Genomic DNA, 24140 nt, shown 5'->3' with positions numbered 1-24140 from the left:
CAAACTACCAGATCTGCATCTGCTTCCAAACTACCAGATCAGCACCTGCATACCAGTTGGATTTGGTCATTCCACAGCCATCTGAATAATGAAATGTTTCTGAGTAAATTACATGCCACCATTGTTTTGATTGTACTCCACAATGTCTGGGGAAGCAGGGCCATAACTGCTGCCAAGGGCCTGGGTGCTCCACAGCTTTCTGAGGATCTGAGGCTCATCCCTACATCCTTATGGAAGTGAGAACCACCTCTTCTTGCTGTAGAATAAAGCCTTGGCACAAATGCCGGAAATGTTCACCTGCAAAATGATTTCTTTCTCGTGCTGTACTAATCAAACTGAATCTCCTCCTTACACAGTGCCTGGGACAGAGACTGTCTAACCAAGGAGCCTGGCACTACACTCTCTGCCATTTCCAAGATCCAAGATTACATGTCCCAGACAAATCAGCATTTAGCCTGTGCTCAGGGGTGCTGCCAGCATGTCACCTGTGTGAGCAGAAAACCTGAAGTTAGGGATGTACTTCCTAGGTACTTATATCTACCTGCTCTTTTTTTTATCTTTTAATCACTCAACATTTGCTATGGCAATAAAGCTATCAAACATAACCACATATTCCTCTCCAATTTCATAAAATAATTTTTATTCAGTAACAGAAAAGGCCTGTGCTTTCAAAGGCTCCCCCCCACCCCCTCCTTCCCTCCAATAAACAGCTTCTGAGCTGAAACAACTCAAAAATTTTCTGGAAAATGAGCATGCACAACACATACCTTACAATTTATTACAGCTGTTTTTGCAGACCACCGACTCATTCACAATTTACAATAGGCACTATTTTTCAACCAGCCAAAGCAATTATGTCATACACGTCCACATTCAGTATCAACAAGTAAAATCCTTAGAATTATGACAGTTAATAAAAGCTCCTACAGTTCTGCTCCAAAATCCTGCACAAGTTTTAATGGGATGATACTCTGAAAGCAAACTATCACCTGAAAATTATGTTTACCAGGGCTTATCTAGCATGTGATCTGCCTTGTATTAGTAAAACTCAAAATCCCCCTTCAGGGCATAACAAATCTGGAGGTTTGTTGGGATTTTTTAATATATTTTCTATCTCACCAGGATTAAAAGCAGGAAATCATTTGATGATATTTACTTATCTCTGTTGTTAACCTTAGTTACCTCTATTAGACTAGCAATTATGCCACTACAAAACCATAATCACTGGTCACAGCAAAAAGCCAGTTCATCCCCAGACTGAATTGATGCTCATTTTAACAATGACACGTGAACAATTAACTACTGCTACCTCCTTAAATCAGTGGTTCTCAACCCGTGGTTTGCAGATGCCTTTGGTCTATGGAATATTTCTAAGAGACCACAAAGGGTAATTAAGCAAAGTCTTGGTTAGTGTCACTCAGCTGAAATTTGCTACCCAGGAAAATGTACCCTCAATGGAAGATTTCATGGGGCCCAGAAAAAAAACTGCTGGCAAGTCACTTCCATAGATATTTTCTTACGTGACAGAAGCAGACCTTGGAACTTTTACAATAGTTCTGACCTCTCAACTGCTGCAGGTGAAGAGTTTTCACCACAAAACTGCAAGCCTGAAATGATCAGGAATTCCAGAGTAATGTGATTTCTGGTGGAACATTCACCTCTGTAGACAAGGTCTGGCAGATTCATTGTCTTTTTTCAGTTCCTTGTTTTGGCAGTGCTTATGGCTGTTAATAAAAGCCTACTGACTACTTCTAGTCAATAAAATCTGATTTCACCCAGGAAAACATGGCACTCACAGCATAAGTCTCAGAGTACCCTCTTTTCCCCTGTTACATATTACTTATTCTGAGTGATAAATTTCACATTTTTCTTGGAAAGATCCTTTATGTATGTTACTGCATAGCAACTATCCACTAATACCTAAAAGGAAATTCTGGTTTTAAAAACATGTAATGAATTCTTTTCCATCTTTCTCTATCAAAACAAACCAGTCTCACATACTCTGTAAGAGAAAAAAAAAGGAATCTACCTAGTCATATCTACATACGTTTACATGTATATTTACCCCATTAGGGAAAAAGTATATTCAATACTTTACCTTAGTTTAAAAGAAAGACATATCTAATAGCAAATATGACTCTGGTCTTCAGAGCAAACTTTCCTCTTCCTGTCTATTCATGGAATGCCAAATAATCATATTGGGCATAGATAAAAATAATCTGTACCTTCACATTAACAAAAAAAAATTGAAAATCCAGAATCCATTTATTTGTGGAAAGACTGCTAAGAACTTTATCACAGCTCCTCCATCTTTAGATACTGGGATCCCATTAAACAATGAAAAAGTTTCATTTCTCATTCTCTACAAAGAGAGTGGTTATGCTATTTTTCAATGTATTTAAAAGAGATGTATTTAAAAGATTTTTGCATCACACTCAACTTGTCCTGGAAAGATGAATCTCATCCCTGCTACAGGACTGCCATCTAATTCAACGCTAATTACCCATTAGCTAATCTATATTTTTGAGGGGTATCTAGTTTGATGCAAGGGTTTCTCAAAGAGTGATTAGTTCCATAGTTATTTTCACCAGACTTCATGGTCAGGCAAGATTTGCTGAGGTTTCAGCTGCAATATTGACTTAAGCAGTTTCTGCCCTGTCACACCATTTCTAGACTCTCCTTCTTGACACCCACTTATACAAACATAACTGTCTGCTGGGCTGAATGGCAAAGCAAATGAGAACTGACCCAAACTAAAACCAACATTTTATCTTTTCTTTCAAAATCTGCAGAATGCTTAATACTCTGAAAAATGCCACCTCTTAATACCTTCAAAATAGACACAGATAGTTAGCAGGGATGATAGGTAAGCATCTTTTGTCTCCTCTGCATTTATAAAATAGAAATGATCCATTTGCCTCATCGCATGAAGGTCATGTAAAGGTAACTTAGTAATGTCTGTGGATGATTCACATACTACTGAGTGAATACCAAAGAAAAGGCCATGTAGGATGCTTTTTTTAGAGGAGAGTTCAAACAGCGTGCAATAAATAGGGTTTGAAGCTATATAAATGTAGCAGTATGGAGAAAGAACAGAGCAATGCATTAAATGAGCTCTGTCCATCTTCTAGACTGAATAAAGTCAGCATAAAACAGCAGCATGTGATCATTTAGCTAGACATTGTGTGTTGAGGCATTAGCTGAAGGGAAATGTATTCATTGGATATAGGTACAGTTTCATTTTGTTTTTCAAGCAGAAGTCCATGAACTTATTCCACAAACCCTCCAAAGATGGAAAAAGAGGAGTCCATTATTGTACAACATAGCATGTGAACATGTTTCTATGCTATCTGCAGTTGGTTTCCAACCTCATTAAAAATTCCAAAGCAGTAGTTGGTGTAGGATCACCGTTCTGAGAGAATTCACAACAAAATACACTGTCTACAAGTTTTCCAATTGCTGCCTTTGTGGGAAGGCCCTTCAGCTAGCAAAGCAAACAAGTGAAGGATGTGAATTCAGACATGTAATGACTGTAAGGTCAGCACATGACCGCCAAGCATTCATGACCCCAAATTAAGAGGTATTACCCTCTATCTACTAATCCTTGGGTCACAAATGTACAGCCTTTTCCAAGAACATTAAAAATTCCTGAAATGTGCTTACAGCCCACTGCTTGAAAGATGGAAAGCTAGCATGCATGAATTGATCAGATAAGTCAAAGGGGCAGTTCTGCTCTCAAATACCATATTAAAAATGCCATGTCTTTCAGTCACCTTTTCTGTTAATGAAGACCACTACAATTTGACATTAAGGTAATACAACTAACTCCTGAAAATACAAACTTTAATTTCACAGATTCTAACATTTTAAATCCCAAATAGAATTTTGAAGGACAATGAAAACAGAAGCAACATTTATCTCAGCAGCAATCAGAAGGTATTTCTAGTAAAATCACAGCACATGTGACCCAGAAATTAAGTTCTACATTTTAGCACAGTGGCTTTAAACTATGAAATACTATTTTTATTAATCTCAGTGTTTTCACATCATATAGAACATATCAGAGGCTACAAGGTTTGTAAGGTTACACCAATGTTTTTACTGAGAATAAAAATCCAGCTTTTCATGCCATCTGCATGTTTGTGTCCAAAATTTACTTGTTAAAATTAACTGCAGCATCTGCATTTCCCATGCATTATAGTTACCCAAAAAAAAAGTGCACTTTTTTTTTAGGAGAAGATAATTCCAGATTAAATCCTTTGTGGAGACCAAAGTTGTGTTAACCTTCTAGCTGTTATTAGAGCTCACTACAAACTTCACACCTGGTACATGAACGTAACATTTCAGGAAGATATCAAATAGATTTCATTTTATGCTCCTGAATTAGGATCTCCGTGTAACCACTGGAGACAGTAAAGCTGTCTCTGTTTATCAGTCGACCCCAATCCCTGCCATTTTTCTGTTTACAGACAGTAACACAAAGGAAAAAAAGCCCTCAGAAAAACTGAAGATATGTGGCCATATCTGCTGATTCATCTGCTGTATACTTTCACATTAATTTCTTGTGAAATTCTATGCCTCACTGCTTGTATCACAGCTTTCTGCCAGCAAGCTCCACTGCCACTATTCATGTAACACTCCCCGTTTTAGTCTCTTTGCAGAAAGTGATCTTTGGACTGGAAAACCCCAATATGTGGCATTTCATTGCAGTCTATAACTGTCCCTGACAAACACAAATTTTAGGGACTACTTCAGTTGAGTTTTTCTCCTTCCTTACTCTTTCACTTGTTAAATCCTGAACCTCACAATGAAAGGAGCAAGTAAAAGGGGAATGTTTCAGTCAGAGATGTGTGATTATGGAAGAAGCATCCATCTCTAGGAAACCCTGTGGCACACTTCAGGGAACACCAGTGGAATACATTCCTTACCTTGCTCCTGCACTGGGACTTGCTCTTGTTAGGGAAGTGACAAAAGTGACATAAACCAGAGATGGCCATCTGGCGAGACCCAGCTTGCCAGGCGGTTTTATCTGATCCCCGAGCACGCCTGCCCATCACCAGCCCAACCACACTGAGGATAATGTTTATATGTGCTGCAGGACAAGGGTGCATAAAACAAATCCAAATCAGCAGGATTTAAAGCACTGGAAATAAAACTGAGCTAATGTGACCGTGCTGATGTAGCCAGAAACAAAACTGATGCTGAGTACACAGGATTCATTCATCTCAAGTGCACAGCCCAGCTCATGTCAGTCTCCTACAGCCACAATATCAAAATGGTAGCAAAAACAACAAGTCAGCACACTGTTTACACCTTGGCTACAAGGGCCTATAAATGGGTCACAATCAGGTTAGATGACACATACCATGGGAGGAATCTCAGCACAAAGCAAAATTTCTCAGTAAGTGGTCACTAGTGGTTACAACAATGCAAAAGGAACTTCCCTCCATATTTGAGAGAGAAACATCTAAACCCAAAAGAATAAACCTAAATATTGCTCTCTTCTAAAATTATTCTAAAACACTAATCCACACAGGATTAGTGCACAGGACAAATTGCAACTGAGGCACAGTTCAACAAACAAGAATGAAGGCAGAAAGGAACTCAATCTGCCAAAGTCTGTGAAGAGCTTAGATCTGTCCACACTGACAGCAAAACTGATCTTAAAATGGATGTGAGCTAAGTTTGTATGCAGCTTTGGAATGGGTTTTCCTCATAGTTTAATTCTGGTGTACACACAGCCCAAGGGTGTGTCTGCATGATGGGCTTGCATCAGTGTGAAGGGAGGATATTGACAGTGCACACGTCCAAGTCCATGCAGTAAAGGCTGCTTCACGTGCTTTTAGCATCTCAGAGAAAGGCTCAATAAAGTAAATGAATATAAATCAAACATCTTTAAGATTATGCAGCAAATTTTAATTCTTAGGTTATTTATATTACTTTAGGCAAAATATATTATGAAAAGCCTGTTGTGAAAACAGTTAACCTGTGATTTATTATGAAAGCAGAGAACGCTCCAGCAGCTCCTGGAGCATGCTTTCACCGTCCTCCACTCCTAATCCTCATTACAAAGTTCTTATTCTGCCTCAGAAAGCAGATGGCAAGAGATAATGTCAGTAACAATTAGGAAGCTTCACTGCCCTTAAGGAGTCTTCTGCTATACATTTGCAATTTATTTTTTAAGAGATTATTAGAAACAAGATACTTTGCACTATTCTTATTCTAGCATGTGGTCTGGAACATCCTGAAAACAATTACACAGGTTTTGTTTTGGTGTGTGGGTTTTTTTTTTCCTTTAAACAATGGAGAATGTTGGGGGTTTTATTAATTAAAAATAAACATTATAAATTAAGCTTCCAGCATTATTTTTATTCTACACATTGCAAAACTAAACCCACTTGAGTTTCCTAATATTTTAAATCAATTTCCTCTAAACTATTTGCATGCTGCTGAACCTTTCATGTTTTTATGAGCCCAGTTCAACTCTCACTAACAACTAACTTGGATCAGGTCCAACATTTAACTGTAGTTTAGAAAATCCCTTCCATTTGGAAAGGACAAACTCAAAGGACCTCACAAGAGTATATATATGTCACCGTATCAATGCAGAATTTTGTCTGCTTATAACCTATTTGAATGCCACATATACTTTTGCTATTATTAGTATCTTTAATGTTGCTTTACAAGCTGATGCTTTTTAATAACAATACTAGTCTACCTAAATAAAATCCAAATAGGAAGGACTATTTCAGAATGCAAAAAAGAAAAAAAGCTGAGATTTCATATAACTTTTGTATTGGAGGCTTATTTTGAAACTTTAGTGTTAGAGAAAATTTCTCTCAAAAAGAAGTAAGCCAGGCTGTCTCAGCCAGCCTTCTCTGAGTCACATAAATATTATCTTTGTGTAGATATACCCTCCACTATCCTCCTACAGAGCAGCTACATTAATGGAAGATACACCTGCTCGCTGTTGCTGATTAAAGTTTCCCCCTTCCCAAATTCTATTCATCAGATCTGCCACAGACACTGGCAAGTGAGAGCTCCCTAACAAGTTTCAATCAAACTGATCCTAGATAGGCAGCTAAAACATTCTTTAAGTACTTAAACTAACCTGGAAAGGATCAGGTGAGCACAAGCACGAGAAACTCCAGCTCTGATGTTTTTTACTAATGGTCCTTTAATTCATGCTTCAAAAGCAGAACAATTGTATTTATATAAATTACAGAGTATAGCAATTTGAGCTATTTGAGAATGAAATAAGGAAATTAAAACTGGCCCTTCATTGGATTTGGTTCTGTAGTTGACTCTGCATCTCACAAATGTTACTAATACAGATAATAGATCAGCAAGTATTTACTAAAAAGACTGCTTATGCTAGCTACAAAGTCTCCCTTTAACTAATAAAGACTGAGAATAAAAATCACAACCCAAGAGATCTGGGGTTGCTCAAATTCCTTCACAAAGAAAAACTAGGAAAAGAATTCACAGTCCTTTATCACTTAAGGTGGATCAACCATCTGACCAAAGCAACCAAGTGCCCAGAACATTTATGACTCATGTGAACATGACCTGGATTGTTAAAAACCTGCATTTTTTTTTTGCCAAGTACATTCTCTTTTCTTGACTAATGGGCTATAGTTTGGCCTCTCCTTAAACCAAAAGGGCTACACCTGAACTTCCAATTAAAGGGTAACAACTGGCAGATGTGAGGGACCATCTAGCAGGAGGCTGATGCTGAGCAGATGGGCTGGGGTGCAGCAACCCTTTCCATCAGTTTCCACCCACTGCTTTTGCAAAGGCACATAATCACCAGGAGCCTGACACTGCCTTTCTTCAGGCAGTAGCATGATACTCCCTGCAGAGCACAGGGCTGCTATCATCAAACTGGGACCAGGATCAGGGCTAACTAGAGCCTGGCCAGCTCCATGAGCCCACACTGCTCGCTGCTGCTTAATGAGATAACTTCAACAGAGCAAACAGAGGTTTCCACTCGAGAACGTGTGTACTTCCACTGCAGCAAAGCTGACTATGCCATTTGCTGCGCAAGTGCCATAACTGGGAGAAAAATTTGTAAATCAGTCACTAAAAGAATAACTTTTGTTAGAAAAGGCTTTTTCATGTTATTTTGGTTATTTCATGTTATTTCAGTTAAAAGCACAGCTCCACAAACATCTGTCCCTGAACAAAGACACAATTGGGGAAATTTGGTGAGGGGTAGGAAGAAGAGGTGGGGAGCTCTCCTCAGATACATCCCCTAAGTTTTGGAAACATGTCTTCAGATTTTTCTTTCTATAATGCCTAAAGATCTGTTCTAATGACTAAAACATCATTAATTTAATAAGGTCAAAAAAAAGATACTTCTATTTATTAGAGCAAGAAGAGGTGGGTACTATTTCTGTCATATATTTCTCTGAGCTTGTCTTAACTGCTGAATGTAAGATCTTGTATTTCATATTACATGTTTTGTACCACATAACAAACTAAGTATGCTTTTATTTGTATAAATGTCCCTCTCTGATTTCTGAGTATTATTGTTACATTTCCGAGTCTAATTAGACACTCTTTCAAAAATATTGCCCTGCAGCAAAGTTAAATTTATCACTTCTTGAACAACTTTTATGTCCCCATATTACAAAATAAAGCATGACATTTCCTGATGCATCTTCTCAGTACTATACATTATACTGTAAGGTTTTCTTATGCTCTCTCTTATCTCTTCTAGGAACAAGAAACTCTTTCCTCATACCAGAGTTCCTCCTCCATCCATATCATTGTCATCAGCTTTCTCTGTACCCCAGATGGTTTTAGCAACATTACTCTTCCTCATCCCAGGAGTGGAGTCTTGCCAGGAAAAAGCACCAAAAGCAAAGCCTCAGCTGACTTCTTTTTGTATCCTTCCATGTAGGGCACAGATGGTCAGGTTTCCTCAGCCCCTCCCCTTCTTCAGCCAAAAACCCCAGCTCCATGTATGCAAATATTGCCAAAAACCTCACATCCTTTTCCAACACTTAGGATGGAAACTTCTCTACACTGACTCTATTACAGATACTTTGTTTTGAGCTGCACACCAAATTCAAGTTTACCAGAATGTTTTCCCATATTGCCCATAAATAGACACAAAAAAAATCAAACACTGTATCCTACCAGGTCTCTCACCAGTACATTCACTGTATGCAAGTCCTGACCTCCTTACAGGAGGAACAGCTTGGATATTTCTTTGCAAGGCAACTTCCAATCACAGACTAAGTTTCAGTAAATAGAGTAAAAAGCTGCCATCCCTTTCAAACTTTTTTTTTCCTCCCTTACCACTAAGCTTGTGAAGCAATTTTTACACGTTACTCAAAATTCTTGATACATTTTCAGCAGTATCAGTCCAGGCACAACATTTGCAGAACAGACAAAGAGAAGACAGATTTAGTGAACACCTGTTAAATGGGGCAGTAGCTCCAGCACAATTGTTTCCCACTTCATTTCACACAGTAATAACTTTAATGTCCTCGACGGACTCGCTTTCAAACACCAGTTCTACAACATCACACAACAGAAGAGCTGAAAGCAAATTTAATTGTCTAGATTGCTTCCAATAATCTTATTTTTGGATAAAAGCAAATATACCTACTTTAAGTTTTGTTTTTTTAACTGTATCTATTCAAACTGTGTTATATTCAACATTCTATCATTTTTCCCAACTGCATAACATTCTCCTCATTTTAATATTTATCTTTTCTATGGTAAATTCTTTTACCTCATTAGGAAATCTGCATACCCCATCAATCTCTTTACAGTCCATACTTTTAGTTTAGGCTTTATTTCCTTTTGACCCTTATACATGCATCTAGGCTTTTCTTACTGTTAAATCTCCTTGTTTAAATTTGCTGTCAGTTAAAATATTTCTATGTTTTAGTTTTATTCCAGCTCACCTAGCTTAGTTCAGACTCCACTAACATGGATACATTACACATAAGTATTTGGAAATTAATTAGAACTATTTTTAGAATGTGATAGGTTATGGCTTTTTTTAAAATGAAAGAATTAGGCTAGCCTTATTCAAGACCTTAAAGTTTTAGAATTATGAAGTCTGTCAAATTATGATACCAGCTTCTTTAACTATTTTTTCACAATAGCAAAGACAAACTGTCTATGAGTCCTTTAAGTTTTCTTCATTCAGGAAGACTGGCATCTATCCCACTCTCAGAAATTACTGAAATACAAGCATGTGTGGACTTTTTAAAAATAATTTTACACTGTTTACATTCTTGAAGTCCAGAGTTTGGTTGTAATTTCTATAAAGTAACTTGCATGCATTTTAAAGAGATGGTAGGAATTTCAGACAAAACATGAAGAAGGAAATGTTATGGAAAAAACAGACTTTAAAAACTCTGCTTTTCTTTCTATTTACAAAGATGGAATGGATAGAAAATAGATCAAGGCTTTTGACTAGCAAATGATGATCTGCTACCTAGGTTACTGTTTTCATTGAAAATGCAAAAAAACAGTTTCTTTCCATCATCACATATATTTTATTATGTATTAACTTTGTCCTACAGATGCATCTCTCCAGTGTATTCCATCATATATATTATGCAAATCCCATCTCCCAATATTAGCCTATTTTGCTGTATTATGAAACCCAAACTGAATGCTTTCAGTATTATCTTCTGTTCAAAAGCACAGTTTGGGATCACTTTTAATTACTTCCCTCATATTCTTGAATTTATTTGACTCTCTCTCTATTGTAGTCTTATTTACAAATTAAATCAATAAAAATTCATATATGAAAATTAATAAAGCCACAACTCCAACAGAACTGGATTTAAATAAACATGAATTTCTGGCCATATTTCTTAGATGGCACTTCAATAAAAATAAGTTACACAGGCAGTCAATTGTACACACAGAAAAATTAGTCTACATTTTTTATTCACAGATCTTCACAACCTTTTCTAATAGGCCATATATCACATTCCCTTAGAAATATATCCTCTTTACTTTTCAGAAATGTCTTGTATTGAATGATTTTTTTTAATTTTCCCTCCAGGATGCCAACAGATCAGGATTTTGCCTGCACCAATTTCACCTATTTGTGGTTATGCTTGCATTGCTAAGGTTATTCTACATTCATCTTCAGATTTGAAGAAAGTATTTCAGAATGGGTAAAAAAGTCCCATTCTTCCCTTTCTATGACAATAATCAGACCTGTACATGATATAATTAAATAAAAAGATTGCTCATAATTTCCCAGGTTTTTTGATTCTACCCTGCACACAAGTGTTTCTATGTCAAAGAGAACAAAGGTTCTAACTTTTGGAAAGTAATTATAAAAGTGGAAAAAATCCTGCACAAACACAGATTATGAAATTGTCACGTGTGTGCTGAGCTGGCAGGAGATGACCCTGAGTGGTGCAGGAACACAGATTTACCAATGCACCAAATGCAAAAGCAGACAGCTTTAAGCCAGTGCTGGTATTCCACATGGAGAAACTGAAAGGGAAAAACAGACACTACTAGAACTGCACACTGGAGTCATGGAAGTGCTTCTCCAGGAAAGGAGGAATCCTGCTGCTTCATTCACACACCAGCCTACATTCCCTTCAGCTGTTTGAGAGATCACCTGTGCCCCTCTCCCCTCTGCCTGCTAAGTGCACACACAGTGAAGCCCCTGTGCTTCCAAGGACTGACTTGTTCCCATAGATGAGGGGGGAAAAAAGCATTAAACAATATCAACCTTTTGTACAGATGAAATCCAATATGCCAGCAGGCTGGACCTTCCACACCCAACTTTGCTGAGGAATACTATTCCTTACTGGAATTAGACTGCTACATTTCTGAGACTTCTATGGATGAAAGTGTTTATTTGGCCTCATACAAGGAACCTTACCTCCTGTACAAAACTTTTTTCACAGTTACATCTTGAAAAACCATAAAATGACTGTAGCATGATGCTTTAATATTCACTGGCCATAGTTATGTTTAAACATACAGCTATTTTGATTGCATTAACATATAGCTATTTTAATTGCATAATGCCCATTTATAGCATAGAAATAAAAGTATTTGTCAGGAAAAGCAAAGTTACAGATTACTTTTACAGCTATCTTTTCTATAATTATTTATGAAAGTGATTTTTGCTAAAAATTATAACATTTGTAGGGTTAATAGACATCCTCCATTCAGAGAATATTGTAGAGATCTCATTTGGTATATAGATTATATTCTTCAAAGAAAAGCCACAAGAAGTCACCAAATATCAGAAATAGAAATTGAAGTACCAGTGCAAAGTCTGAAAGAACTGATATCAAAATTCTCAAATTCTGTGAACATCCCACATCAGCCTGGATTGCTGGAAGCATTTTCATCCCTCAGTGTACACAGCTCCATCTGCATTCCAGCTTTTTAGGACCACATCCAATTCTATGAAGACCAGAATCTCAAAGTAAGTGCTGTACACATTACAACTCTGATGCTGCTGGTTAAGCCTGGTTTACATTTTACCCTTTTTTCTGCTCTCTAATGTTTTTAACATATTGAATGAGTCAGCTGTTATCAGGAATACACAACTAACGATCTAGCAATCTATTACTAGTGATCCCCACTTCTAGGCCTCAATTACATAGATAGTATCACATTATGGTATGATTTGCTGTAACACATTTTCAAATACACAGCTGTGGAACCAGGAAAAACATCAGAGAGAAATTCTTCCAAGATAACACACACAAAAAATCCAGTACATTCCACATTCCAGGCTTTAATCCAGTATCTATATTTGACTAATAGCAAGAGTTTTAACAGACTGAAAGTGACATAATTTTTTCAAAACCAAGTTTTGTTTTTTCACCCAACTCACAAAACCTGCAGTTCTGAGCACTGTTGTGTGAGAGTTGGCAGTGGATGATGCTTTTCCAATGTAGCCTGGTATAAGGTGGAGCTGCTTGTGCTAAAGAGTAATGCCCCATATCAACTGATAATGATCCTCTAATTCTCACTGGAGATTTTTCTTACCTTAGACAGTTCGTAACACTGATTCATTGTGCTCCACTAAAATTTGTACTGGGGCAAATGACTGCCCCACCCTTCCTTTCCATTTCGCTTTTCATGGCTCTGCCATGTTTACTTTTGTGTATAGCATCTTTATGTATTTAAGCATTTCATTTGTTTCAGAAAGCATCCCAGCTTCCAAATACTACATTTTCAATTATTTGAAAATTGGATTTCAAAACTTTCAGTCTAGCACAGTAATCTCATCACTTTTCTAATTTGTCTTGCATTTTCCCCAGTATTGAATTAAATGGATAAACTCCAAATCATGAAAGGACTAACTGCAATAAAGTACTAAAACACCTAAATTGAGATATATTGTGGAAAACTGTCTTGACAGACCTCAATGACTTCATTATCATTGAAGCAATCTAATTCTCAAAAAGCTGAGGCTCATCAAAGCTGTGTGAAATTTAGTTATTATCTGTTAATTAATAGTTTCAAATTAATTCTTCCCAATTCAGACATCCAACTTTCAATGACAGGACAAAATAGATTACTTTACCATGCAGAACAGAACTTCCTTATTGAGATTTTTAGCTATTCCTAACTATCAGTGGGAAGCATAGGGCTTTTCCCTGGGTTTCACTTGGTCTTTGTAAATGTCTACTTTTTCATGCATGATACAAAGGGCATTTAAAATTTCTATCAGCTTGAATGCAGTAATTACTCCTAGGTCCAACACGTGAAATTAAATTTCTATAATAGAAAACTGTTCTAAAGGAGAGCACCTAACATAACCAAGACTGTGAAGCCAAGAAAAGATGCCAGAAAAATCTAAGTTTTAAAGGTTCTATCTGTTTCTGTGTCTGAAAACTGCTGCTAAAGGTTTTGTTTAGGACTTCTGTATCCTAACCACATCTGAGCATCTATCTCTTTATATTCTCCCAAGTCCACTTCCCATTCCTATTTCCTGTAGGCCTTTCAGAAGCATGGGAGAACCAAAAATTGTTAGGTATTTTTTATTAGGTATCAGATGAAGTTTGCCTCCTCCCTTTCACTCACATACTAACTGCTAAGGATACTACAATTTAGAAATAGTAAAGTAAGGATGCAACAGTATGTTGCATTGAGATTTTTCTGTTTTGTTGGGGGGGGGAAATATAATTTTATCTTGTTTAAAATCTTGTGGGTTTTACTCTTATTAAGCTAATACTATAACTCTTATTACACACTTATTTATAAAATGATTAATTTAGACAATAATATAGTTATTGTTAACTGCACCTGTGTAAACTGAAAAACATTCTCAGATGTCTTAGCAGTTATTTCATGGCACTAAACATAGTATGCCTAAGCTTTAGCGGTATATAATAGTGTTTCATAATGGTAAAAACACAGTCACTTTTCCATCAAAATCTGGACTGTCTCAGATAAAAATACCCTATCCCCCTACTGAGTTATGTTATTACAAGCCATTGTATACCACAGACTAATGCAAAATACCAACTATATGCAGAAGCAATAGATGCACTTTGGAGTTCTTTGTATTGCTTAGAATGGCATCTTGATGCTACCATTTAGCTCATGATAACATTACATCAATCAAAATCCAGTTTTAATTATACACCATTCTGCTTATTCTCTCAGAGCAAACAGACAAAATGCAACGACCTATTTCAATTAAAATACACACTTTATAGAATTAAAAATAGGTTGGAAATCACTTTTAAATCAGCTATCAGCCTGTCAATTAATGCTCTGAACCCCTGCTATTGACCCAGTACTGTACAAGCTGTTATTATGCACTGTCCTACGTATCATCTGTTCCCCGTGCTGCTCTGTTCCAGAAAGACAGACAGCTGCAACAGAATATCCCTGTTCAACCTGAGGACCATCTGACTTTAATTGTGGCACACAGCTTGATGTGGGTCTGGTTATGAGAAGCTGAAGTATCACACTGTAATAATCTGGAGAAGCAGAAAGCTGCCAAGGCGCGGCTGCAAACGGGGGCTCGCGCTGTCTGCCTGCCTGACGGGCTGCAGGAAATATGATTAATGAGCAAGGCATAATGATATCAGGAACCCGATTAGCACCACAGAAAGGTCACAGATCAAAGTAGTATGCATTTCATGAGCTCCAATCGTTGGATAAGATCTGGGGACTTAAAGAGGTAAACTCAAATGCAAAGGGGAAAAAATATCTGTGTGTCATAGCTTACAAAACGAGCACTCGGAATACTGTAATCCCTATTTTGTCTGAACCAGGAGACAGCAAGGAAATATTAGCGGAATACATCAGCCCATGCCACATTGTAGCAAGCTTTTCTTGATCACATTAGTGTGGATCTGAGCTTTAAGCATTCTCCCTAAACTATTCCACTTGAAAAAGAAACTATGCTGATTTGATGCTGATGGTATTCAATCCACCAAGTATTAACAAGGAAAAGCAATTTAATATTTGCATGTAATTTTCTCAGTGTTATTCCACTACAAAAGTGGCAGATCTCAGAGGGCATCATCTACACCAGCCAGGCCCACTACTCCTGGATAAGTTTGACTATGTCAGACAGAAGCAGTTAATGTAATTCATTGGCAGAGAGGCTTAAATTTAATGCTACAAGGCCAACCAAAACTTGGTATCCTAATTACAGAAACAGCACCATGGACCTACAGCTGTAGGTCCTACCCATTTGGTAGGACACCTGACATCATTTGGATGATGTCTGCCACACTTTAATACCAACACTTGATAAATTATTTCTTACTTTTGCAATTGGCTTAAGCCTTAAAAAAAAAAAATAATCAATTTTTTTCTGTGCAATTAATACTGGACAACCGTAAAATTTCATGCCGACAATATTGCACAAGAGAGAGATATCAAAGAGAGCTGCAAGAAAGGCAGACATGAGCAGCAGATTGGGAAATGAAGGAAGAATGTGGGAATGGTAGGTCAGAGCACACAGGGAGGTGATGGTGAGAGAACCTGGCCCATGGCTTGAAATGAGGAAAAATAATTAAGAGCTAAGATCTTAGGCAATGAGGAAGTGGGAGATTAACTTCCCAGTGGGGAAAACCAGATCGGTAACTAATAGAATAAAAGTATATTTTAATGCAAAATCTAAAACAACAGAGTCATGAGAGATCAAGGCCACCTTGACAGACGTGCCTTTGACAAGTCTGCTCAAGAACACAGCTTGGCATTTCCCCAGGTTATTCTGAAGCACCAGCACATGCCAAGCTCACAGAGGTGTGAGGCTACCTCCCCTACCTATCACCACTACTGTGAGAGCAAAAGCTGAGTTCCAACATGGTTGGCCAAGTAGTCCTGCTAAATGTTACTGTATTTCATATTGTATTTCATATCTCATTCAAATAAAATTTGCACATACACGTGGATGAAGTAAAACAATAAATCCACCCAACGTTCTTTGTGATTCTATGGTGCACCTACCACTGCCTGCAGGAATCTAGACCACACAGCATTTCTGAAAACCATGGTATCATGTCACCAGTACAAGTGCAGTGTAAAACATTCTAACTAACTTCTGAACCAGAGATTTCTTCTGATGTTAAGGTTCTCCAATGTTATGAAGCCTGACATGCCACCAACAACAGAACTTCAATTCCCATATCCTAACTTAGGAGTATCAGGATGTTATCCTGATAAGCCTGGTATCTGAAAGGTTTTTGAGAGTTTCCATGCCTCAATTCACTATTTCCCAGTTAGCTGGCTACCACATAAAACTGCAGCCTTGTTCTTCAAGATTTACTAGGAAAAGCTTCTGTTATTTATTTCAGACCGCCATCAATGCAGAACTGTTTCATTCTGAGAAGAGCCTAACACAGCTTTTGAGAATGTGCTGAAACACCAGCAGTGATAGTGTAATAGCTATTCCATAATTCATTTCACTGCCCAGAAGGCACAGTGAAGATAGGCAGTGCTAACAACTGCATTTCCCAAAACAGGGAAGAGAACCAGTAACACAGGTTTGAGAATGAAACACACAAAGGAGAATTTAGTTTGATTTTCTTGTGAAAAAGGCTCTGAAAAATATCAATTTAATAGAAGAGGTGGCAGAAGATTGAAAATGCCTCTTTGGAGTCATATAGACACTAAAATTCAGAAACCTCAAAATCACATTGAAATCACAAATATTTTTATGATCAAACAAGCTTTTTCAAGCTTTCTGTCAAGTGATGATTTTATTAGCTCTTTAGAACCACAAGAGCTGACATAGAAAAAGGGTAAAATCTCCTGTACATTTAGACCACATTCAAACTTTTTTGACCAAATCTAAGACTGAGAATACTACACTCCTTTCTTCTTCCTACATTTGTAAATCTGTATCTTCATATAATTTCAGACATAGTTCCCTGTAAATTACAAATATACATTTCAGGCAAAGATGTAAATTATTTCAGAAGAATCTTTCAGGACAGAAGCAACTGGACAATAGAAGAGAGCCACCTTACCAGTCTGTTTATGCGAACAAATTCTTCTGGGGTTTTGGCCCATGGTGGAAGTTCAACATCAGACACCACTGTTCCATCATCCATCACTCCCAGATTGTAATTGTTGCTGTTGACAAATATCTCTGGGAGGTAATAAAATTCAGGAATCAATTCCTGTAGATAAATGAAAAACAATGCCATGTCAAATTCTGTCAGAGGATGCACTGTGTCACGTTAAAAAAAGTAACTATAAGGATGGAATTAAGTAAAGAGAATATATAAAATTCTCCCACAGACATCCCCCTCCTTCCCTAGAAGGGTCCCCCCTTCTGCAATTTCTAGAATTCAAACCTGTAGATATGATGACTTCATAGCATGCTTTTAACATGACAAAGAACTGAGACAACAGGCTATAAAACTAAAATGTCAGAAAATCGGTTTTGGTTGCATGTTATGCACTGAGAAACTTAAAAAAAACAAAGTAATGAACATCACATGGCACAGATAATATTTAGCAGAAAGGTATAGACAATCAATGATGGTAAAAAGTTGTGGAAAATTGATTCTTTCACATTTTAGTACAATACACATTTAAAATGCAAATGCAGAAATGGCAATCTACAGTTGACAATCTACAGCATCATAGATATTAATTACAAAGGTGTGAAACCCAGTTATAGTCTTGTTCTCTCTAATGTAAAAGGTCTAAGAACCTAATGTTTAGGCTATTACCTAAGATTGTTCAATGTCCAGAAATAGTTTTTTTGTAAATTCCAAAATACCTGGAGTTATGCCACACATTCCATAAAAACAAACAAAGAAAAAACCCCACAAAGCTGAATAGAGTCAATATTTTTCTTTCACATAAAGTTAATTTACACAATTATGTGTCCAGTCTATAAATTACAGGGAAGAACCACACAAGATTTCATGCACAAGAGACAAAAAGGCAGGGATTTCACATGGTTACAAAGTCTGCATTAAATTCTTTGTCAGGATCATCACTGCTGTAAACAAGTGATGTTTCTGATGTTCCAGGCCTGTGGTGAACAGGACTGGAACTCTGCATTTACACCTCCCTGGCTGGCCTGCTCTGGCATCTCTGCTGACACAGCTACCATGGCTGAGGAAAAACAGCAAAGGAATTGTGATTTCTAAGTCTTCTCAGTAAAACAAAGTGATAGTAATGGCTAAACAAAAATATTATTAAGCAGAAAATGATGCATTCTAGTACAAAACTGAACATAACATACTAAAAAGGAAAATTACCCTCAAACCTGTAAGGATTTCCTCTTGAATAAGCAGATTATTTCCTTGTTTTGCAAACAGACCTGCACCTTCCTAAGTTGTCAAGCATTTTATAAAATACACAGTAGGTAATACATTAATTTATCCAAGTTAATGGGATTAGAACATTATTTATACACTTTCATAAAAACATCTGCAATGTCTGGGTATAACACTTAATAGAAAAAGCCCATAAAGATGTAAGACACATATTTCTGCCCTATATTTTAAAGGTAGATTGTCTGGGTAGGTTTTTTTGGTTGTTGGGTTTTTTGGGGGTGCTTTTGCAGAACTTGATGTTGAGACTTACAAACCTAGCAATTTGATGGATTTAGAAAAATTGAGCCACTAAATTAGAGAATTTACTTCCTTTGTAAAGAAAGGATCAATACACATAATTGCTTCAGGAAGTGTATTTCATAGCAAATGAGTGGTGTAAAATTGGTCTTCCATACAGCAAATGCAAGCTGCAGGCCACTTGAGAAGCAGGAAAAAAAAAATCAGACTGCCTCAGTGGCTTTGTCTACCGTGGGTGGAGGATGTGGCCACGCCACAAGATCAGCAGATCAGATCTGAAACGCAGTCCTGACATGGGTCAGCAGCTCAGTGGTCTCCAGGATAGCCCCTGAGGGTCAGCTATGGCATGAGCAGCTTTCCAAATGGCTGAGTGCAAGGAGCAGGTCATCAGATTGCGGGCAAGGTCAAGCCGAAGTAGCCAGGGCAAAGACAGGAAAGATCAAGCAGGAATTAAGCTATTATCACCTCCATCCTTGTGTGAAACACTGCTCGGCTTTGAATTGTACATCTTTTTGTTTACAGTCCCCTAATTAACTAGGGTAAAAAACATGCTTCTGTACCAAATGCTCAACAAGTAGTTGATAAAAAGAGATTTGAAACTATTTCACTGCATAAGAACAAGAATGTAGCAAGGATAAGCGCTGTAAAAAATAAAAGTAACACTGAGGTTGCTACAGTTTTTATCATCACAGAAACCAGCAAAGAAAAAGGCAGAGGCACAGGACTATTATTTGATAGCAGCACACACCACAAACATGAAACCATACCCTGGTTCTGAGCACTTAAAATAGAAGCTCATTACATATGTTGCCAATGCTTTTATTTCTTCTTTAAATATGTATCTGTACAGCTATTCATTAGTTTCTTTCAAGATCAGAAAGCATTTGGCTTTTTAGAACACATTGTTTTCATTAGGCTACACAGAAACAATATGCTGGAAACTTCAAAATTACCTGTAATTTCTACTAGTTTGACTATTAGAAACTTCTCATAAAGCTTTTCATTACTCCAGAAATGAGTTTTCAGAAAGTATTTCACTGTCACCATTATGATACATTTCTACAAAAGGAGTTTCTTTGTTATGTGATTTTCTTCTCTTGGCCATGTGCTAACATTTACCCATGGAAAAAGGGAGTGCAAACAGATGCATGTGGCCATTGGAAATGAGCTGTATTTAGAGCCCATTTTTAATGTCTTTACACAGGTGAAAATTATAACATTAGTTAAATTTTTTCCTAAAACAGCAAAATCATCTGATCACAAAACATTAATTTTTATCAAGTAAGCAAATTTATTCACATATTTGGCAGCTGCAGCCCTTAACAATCCTCCTCAACTGGTTTTGTGGGGTCTTCTTTTTTCTTAAAATCTTCAAATCAGATTTTGAAGATTTTAAGAAAAAAGAAAAATTGAATTGACATTAAGACAGCAGATGCTGACCCATGTGTGCAACTCCAGAAATAATAGAACCTCCTGGAGACATGAGAATGTTAAAAAAAAAAATGGACGCACTTTTTGCTTGTTTTGCATGGCAGGAGGAATGAGTTAATAAATGTTTTCACAGAAACATCACATGAAGATGCAGGACCAGACATGAGAGGCCACAATGGAGAATCCTTTAATATCTCACCTGGAACGGTGACAAGGACTAGACTAACACAAGGCAAATACAGCCCCTGCATGGATATTCTGTCAGCTTCTTACAGCTAAATGGTTCTGAACTAATCCATGCTTCTGATTTGTAAAATCATCAAGCGTGGGGTCTGTAGTTTTGCCTGCACAGTTTTCTTTGGCTGTTCTAAAACTGGTTCCTGGCAGTTCCAGTGGACGGTCCCAGCAGCTGTTTTGCGGAACCCAGTAAATGTGAGTTCCTTATTTGCACTTCTATGCATCCTTCCAGGTACTACAGACCTCCATGATCACCACATTCTTCCTCAGGGATCTCTTTTTGCAAGCTAATGGATTCGAGTCAGTTTAGATTTGTTCCCTCTGGAAGTCTTCCTTACAACTAAAAATTTTGGTTCCCTCCATACTTTTTCTAACTCTGCTGAGTGAGTCCCTTCTAAAATTTTCCACAGTCAGCACATGTACAGAAATGGTAAAACTGTCCCACATTTCTTTTGTTTAAATTTCACAGAAAAAGCCAAAACATCTCTATGACTTGTTGATGCTCTTGTCTTAGGACTTGTGTTCGGAAATTCCTTTTTGAAATTTCCCTGCTGGAATTCACCATTTCTACAAGGAAGAGACAAGAGATCCTTATGGTAAGGAACACTTCAGTTGTTTTGCCATGCTTTTCACTACAACTGAAAAATGAGCATGTTGTCTTATATATCAAGAGCTCTATTATCATTATAGTGCAAGGATTCCACATCTCCAGAGTTTGGTACCTCCTCGATGTTTCTCACAGACAGCTCCTCTAAGCACTGACTGTCCTTGGTCCTTGCAGCAGCCATCTGACTCCAGATCCCACCAATCCACTCTTTTATAACACTGTTCTTACTGGCTGCAGGTGTGGCCTGTTAACATCAGGCCTGCTCCTGATCTTTAGTAATTGGTCCAGCTGCAACTCTTTGGGGGATAAGATTACATTCCATACCACCTTCATTTACCCATACTGTATCCCCCTACAGGAGCACACAGACAATATAAACATAAATCTAACACTCAGTACATATTTTAAAAAAAACCTGCCATATCAGGATTTTTATTAAAATAGTTATAAAATTCTGCATAAAACAAAAGTACAATTTTTCTCTAACAAACATTGCCCTATAGCACATAAAAAACAATGATTTCTAAGGAAAAGTCACTAAAAATATTTTTTTACAAAAATGCAATATTGACAGGATGTCAGTTTAAGAGTGGTAATTTATTTTCATATAGGCCACCATGCAAAAAAATTTATACTAAATACTTCGTTTCATTAATGCAATTAAATGTTATTTTTCTTTTGTTTAGAAAATGACTGATGCATTTTGAAGCAGAGTTATATGATCTCCAAGGATGTCTAGAAACAATGACAGATCCCTAATCCTATTAAGCATTTATAAGATACCAAATTTTCAAACTAAATTATTTCACAATCCTGTTAAGCAATATTATGCCTATATATAACCTGTCAAGCAGAATAATAAAAATGCATATTGGAAGTCTAGACTTTTGTTCATATTGCAACACTTTATTTCTTCTGTTAGGGACTTAAATGGCATTCAAGAAATACATACTAATCTATTAAATTAACTCAAATTTCAGTTTTTCATAACACTTCAATGAAATGATTTTCAAGACTGCTGGGAAGTATAATTTCTTACTACCCATGAGTTTCCCTCCATCTGCTATATGTGTGTTACTTTTCACTAAGAAATTGTCAACTAAGAAATTGTCTCAAGACACTGCCTGAAACTCAGACAACTTGCAAGAAAAATATTTTGGCAGGTTTCCATTAAAATGATGAAGGTAATTAATGAAGAAGCACGTTACAAACATCTTTAATGAAGAAATAAATTTTTTCAATGTTTAACCACTCTGTAAAGTTCTAAGTGATTATACCTCAAACATTTCCTGGTTAGAGAAAAATGAGAAAAATACTAAACTGCTCAATAATTCAAAATTAAGCAAAGAGAATTACAAAAAGTCCAGATATTTATTTAGTAGATTAAAGAAACATATGATAACCACAATTAAGACCTGATTCATTATTGTTCATTATTGATCAATAAATAGATGTTATGGAGTGAATATCTCACTGGATAACAACCTGCATCTTTAAAGCACTTTAAACACTTTAAATCCTGTTACTCTCTCTATTTAAATATGTATATGTGTATATATATATATATATATATATATATATATAAAGTTATTTTACATTTTACTTTTTACTTACAATCTAAGTAAAAGTATTCGATAGTATATATTGAACATATTTATTTACTAAGTAATTTTGGTTAATTTGACATAGAAAGAGGAAAAAGTTGCATGTATAACTACATACTTTCTCCTTTGGACTTCAGAAAACTTGTCCATAACTTACTCTAAATTTGTTATGTAAACACCTACACAAGGAGTTCAGAGCAGATATTGAAACTATTTCCTTCATTTTCAATATAGACATGCCTAGCTATAAAAGAGGCAGATCACTGACATTAGATGGAACTTGCTGATCCACACATCCAGATGGCTGTATTTTTATCTACTGTAATTCCCACAGATTACCATGCACACTTCTGACTGAATTTGGAATAGATATTCTTTTTCTTTTTTTTTTAACTCAGGGAAGTATTTCCCTGTTATGGATCTTAGCACAATTTTACACAAAACCAAATCTTTTATGAAAACCAAATATCTGCATCCTAAATATGTTAACCATTTTACTAAACTAGTTTATGATTAAAAATCTGAATTTCTAGGTACTTGCTTCTGAGTTTTGCTGGTCATTGCTCTTTTTGTGACTACTATGACATGAAATTTCTCCTATAGAAGGGTCATGTTGCCAGTTTCACAGCAACTTTATTCAGTAACTTTTGAGACTTTAAATACAAAGCTTGATCTAAAGAAAAACTGTCTAAAATTATGTTATCCTAATAAGTTTTACAATAAACTTGCTGAAACAGCATTTCTGTACCTAAAATTCAGCTGTTTCACACTATGAGTATCACAATTTGCCAAACACACCTGTATGAGATACAAATTCAGATATTCAGTACCATTCCCCCAGCCTTACAATAGCTGCCACATGTGTGTGTGATATCACAGGATTTCACAAATTAGTGTCCATTTCATGGTGGAACAACCTAGAATAGTGTAATTGGAGTTTACTAATGTTCTCTTTAATATTATGGTCTCCTAGCATCTCTTTTTGAACAAAACTAATCAAATTCACCAAATGCAACTCAACGCACATGAAAAAGAAACAAACACAAAGCAGCAGAGGAAAAGACATGAAGAACAGTACCTTGCTCTATACTAGTGACTGTAGCTTGGTGAAAAATTGTGAAAAAAATTCAATTGAATTAAACCAATCTAATTTTCTTTTCAAAAGGAAGCTGCAGTAGTGGATGATGAAAGAAAAAGTGGCAAGGTGTTGCTTTACTTTTGAGAAAGACCTCTGAGACTGCCCCA

At 36.6% G+C, this 24140-nt stretch overlaps 1 protein-coding gene across 1 annotated transcript in view; it reads right to left on the bottom strand.

The window, feature by feature from the left end:
- LRBA (LPS responsive beige-like anchor protein) overlaps nucleotides 1–24140 on the bottom strand; it is a 372144-nt gene that overhangs the window by 73606 nt on the left and 274398 nt on the right. The window contains exon 47 of the mRNA XM_059469874.1: nucleotides 17454–17606. Coding sequence (XP_059325857.1) covers nucleotides 17454–17606 — 153 coding nt within the window. The remainder of the gene's footprint in view (nucleotides 1–17453; nucleotides 17607–24140) is intronic.

The sequence above is a fragment of the Ammospiza nelsoni genome, chromosome 4 (assembly GCF_027579445.1).
Source record: "Ammospiza nelsoni isolate bAmmNel1 chromosome 4, bAmmNel1.pri, whole genome shotgun sequence".
NCBI classification, from domain to species: domain Eukaryota; kingdom Metazoa; phylum Chordata; class Aves; order Passeriformes; family Passerellidae; genus Ammospiza; species Ammospiza nelsoni.
The sequence above is the reverse complement of the archived record's forward strand: the minus strand, read 5'-3'. Positions and strand labels throughout refer to the sequence as shown.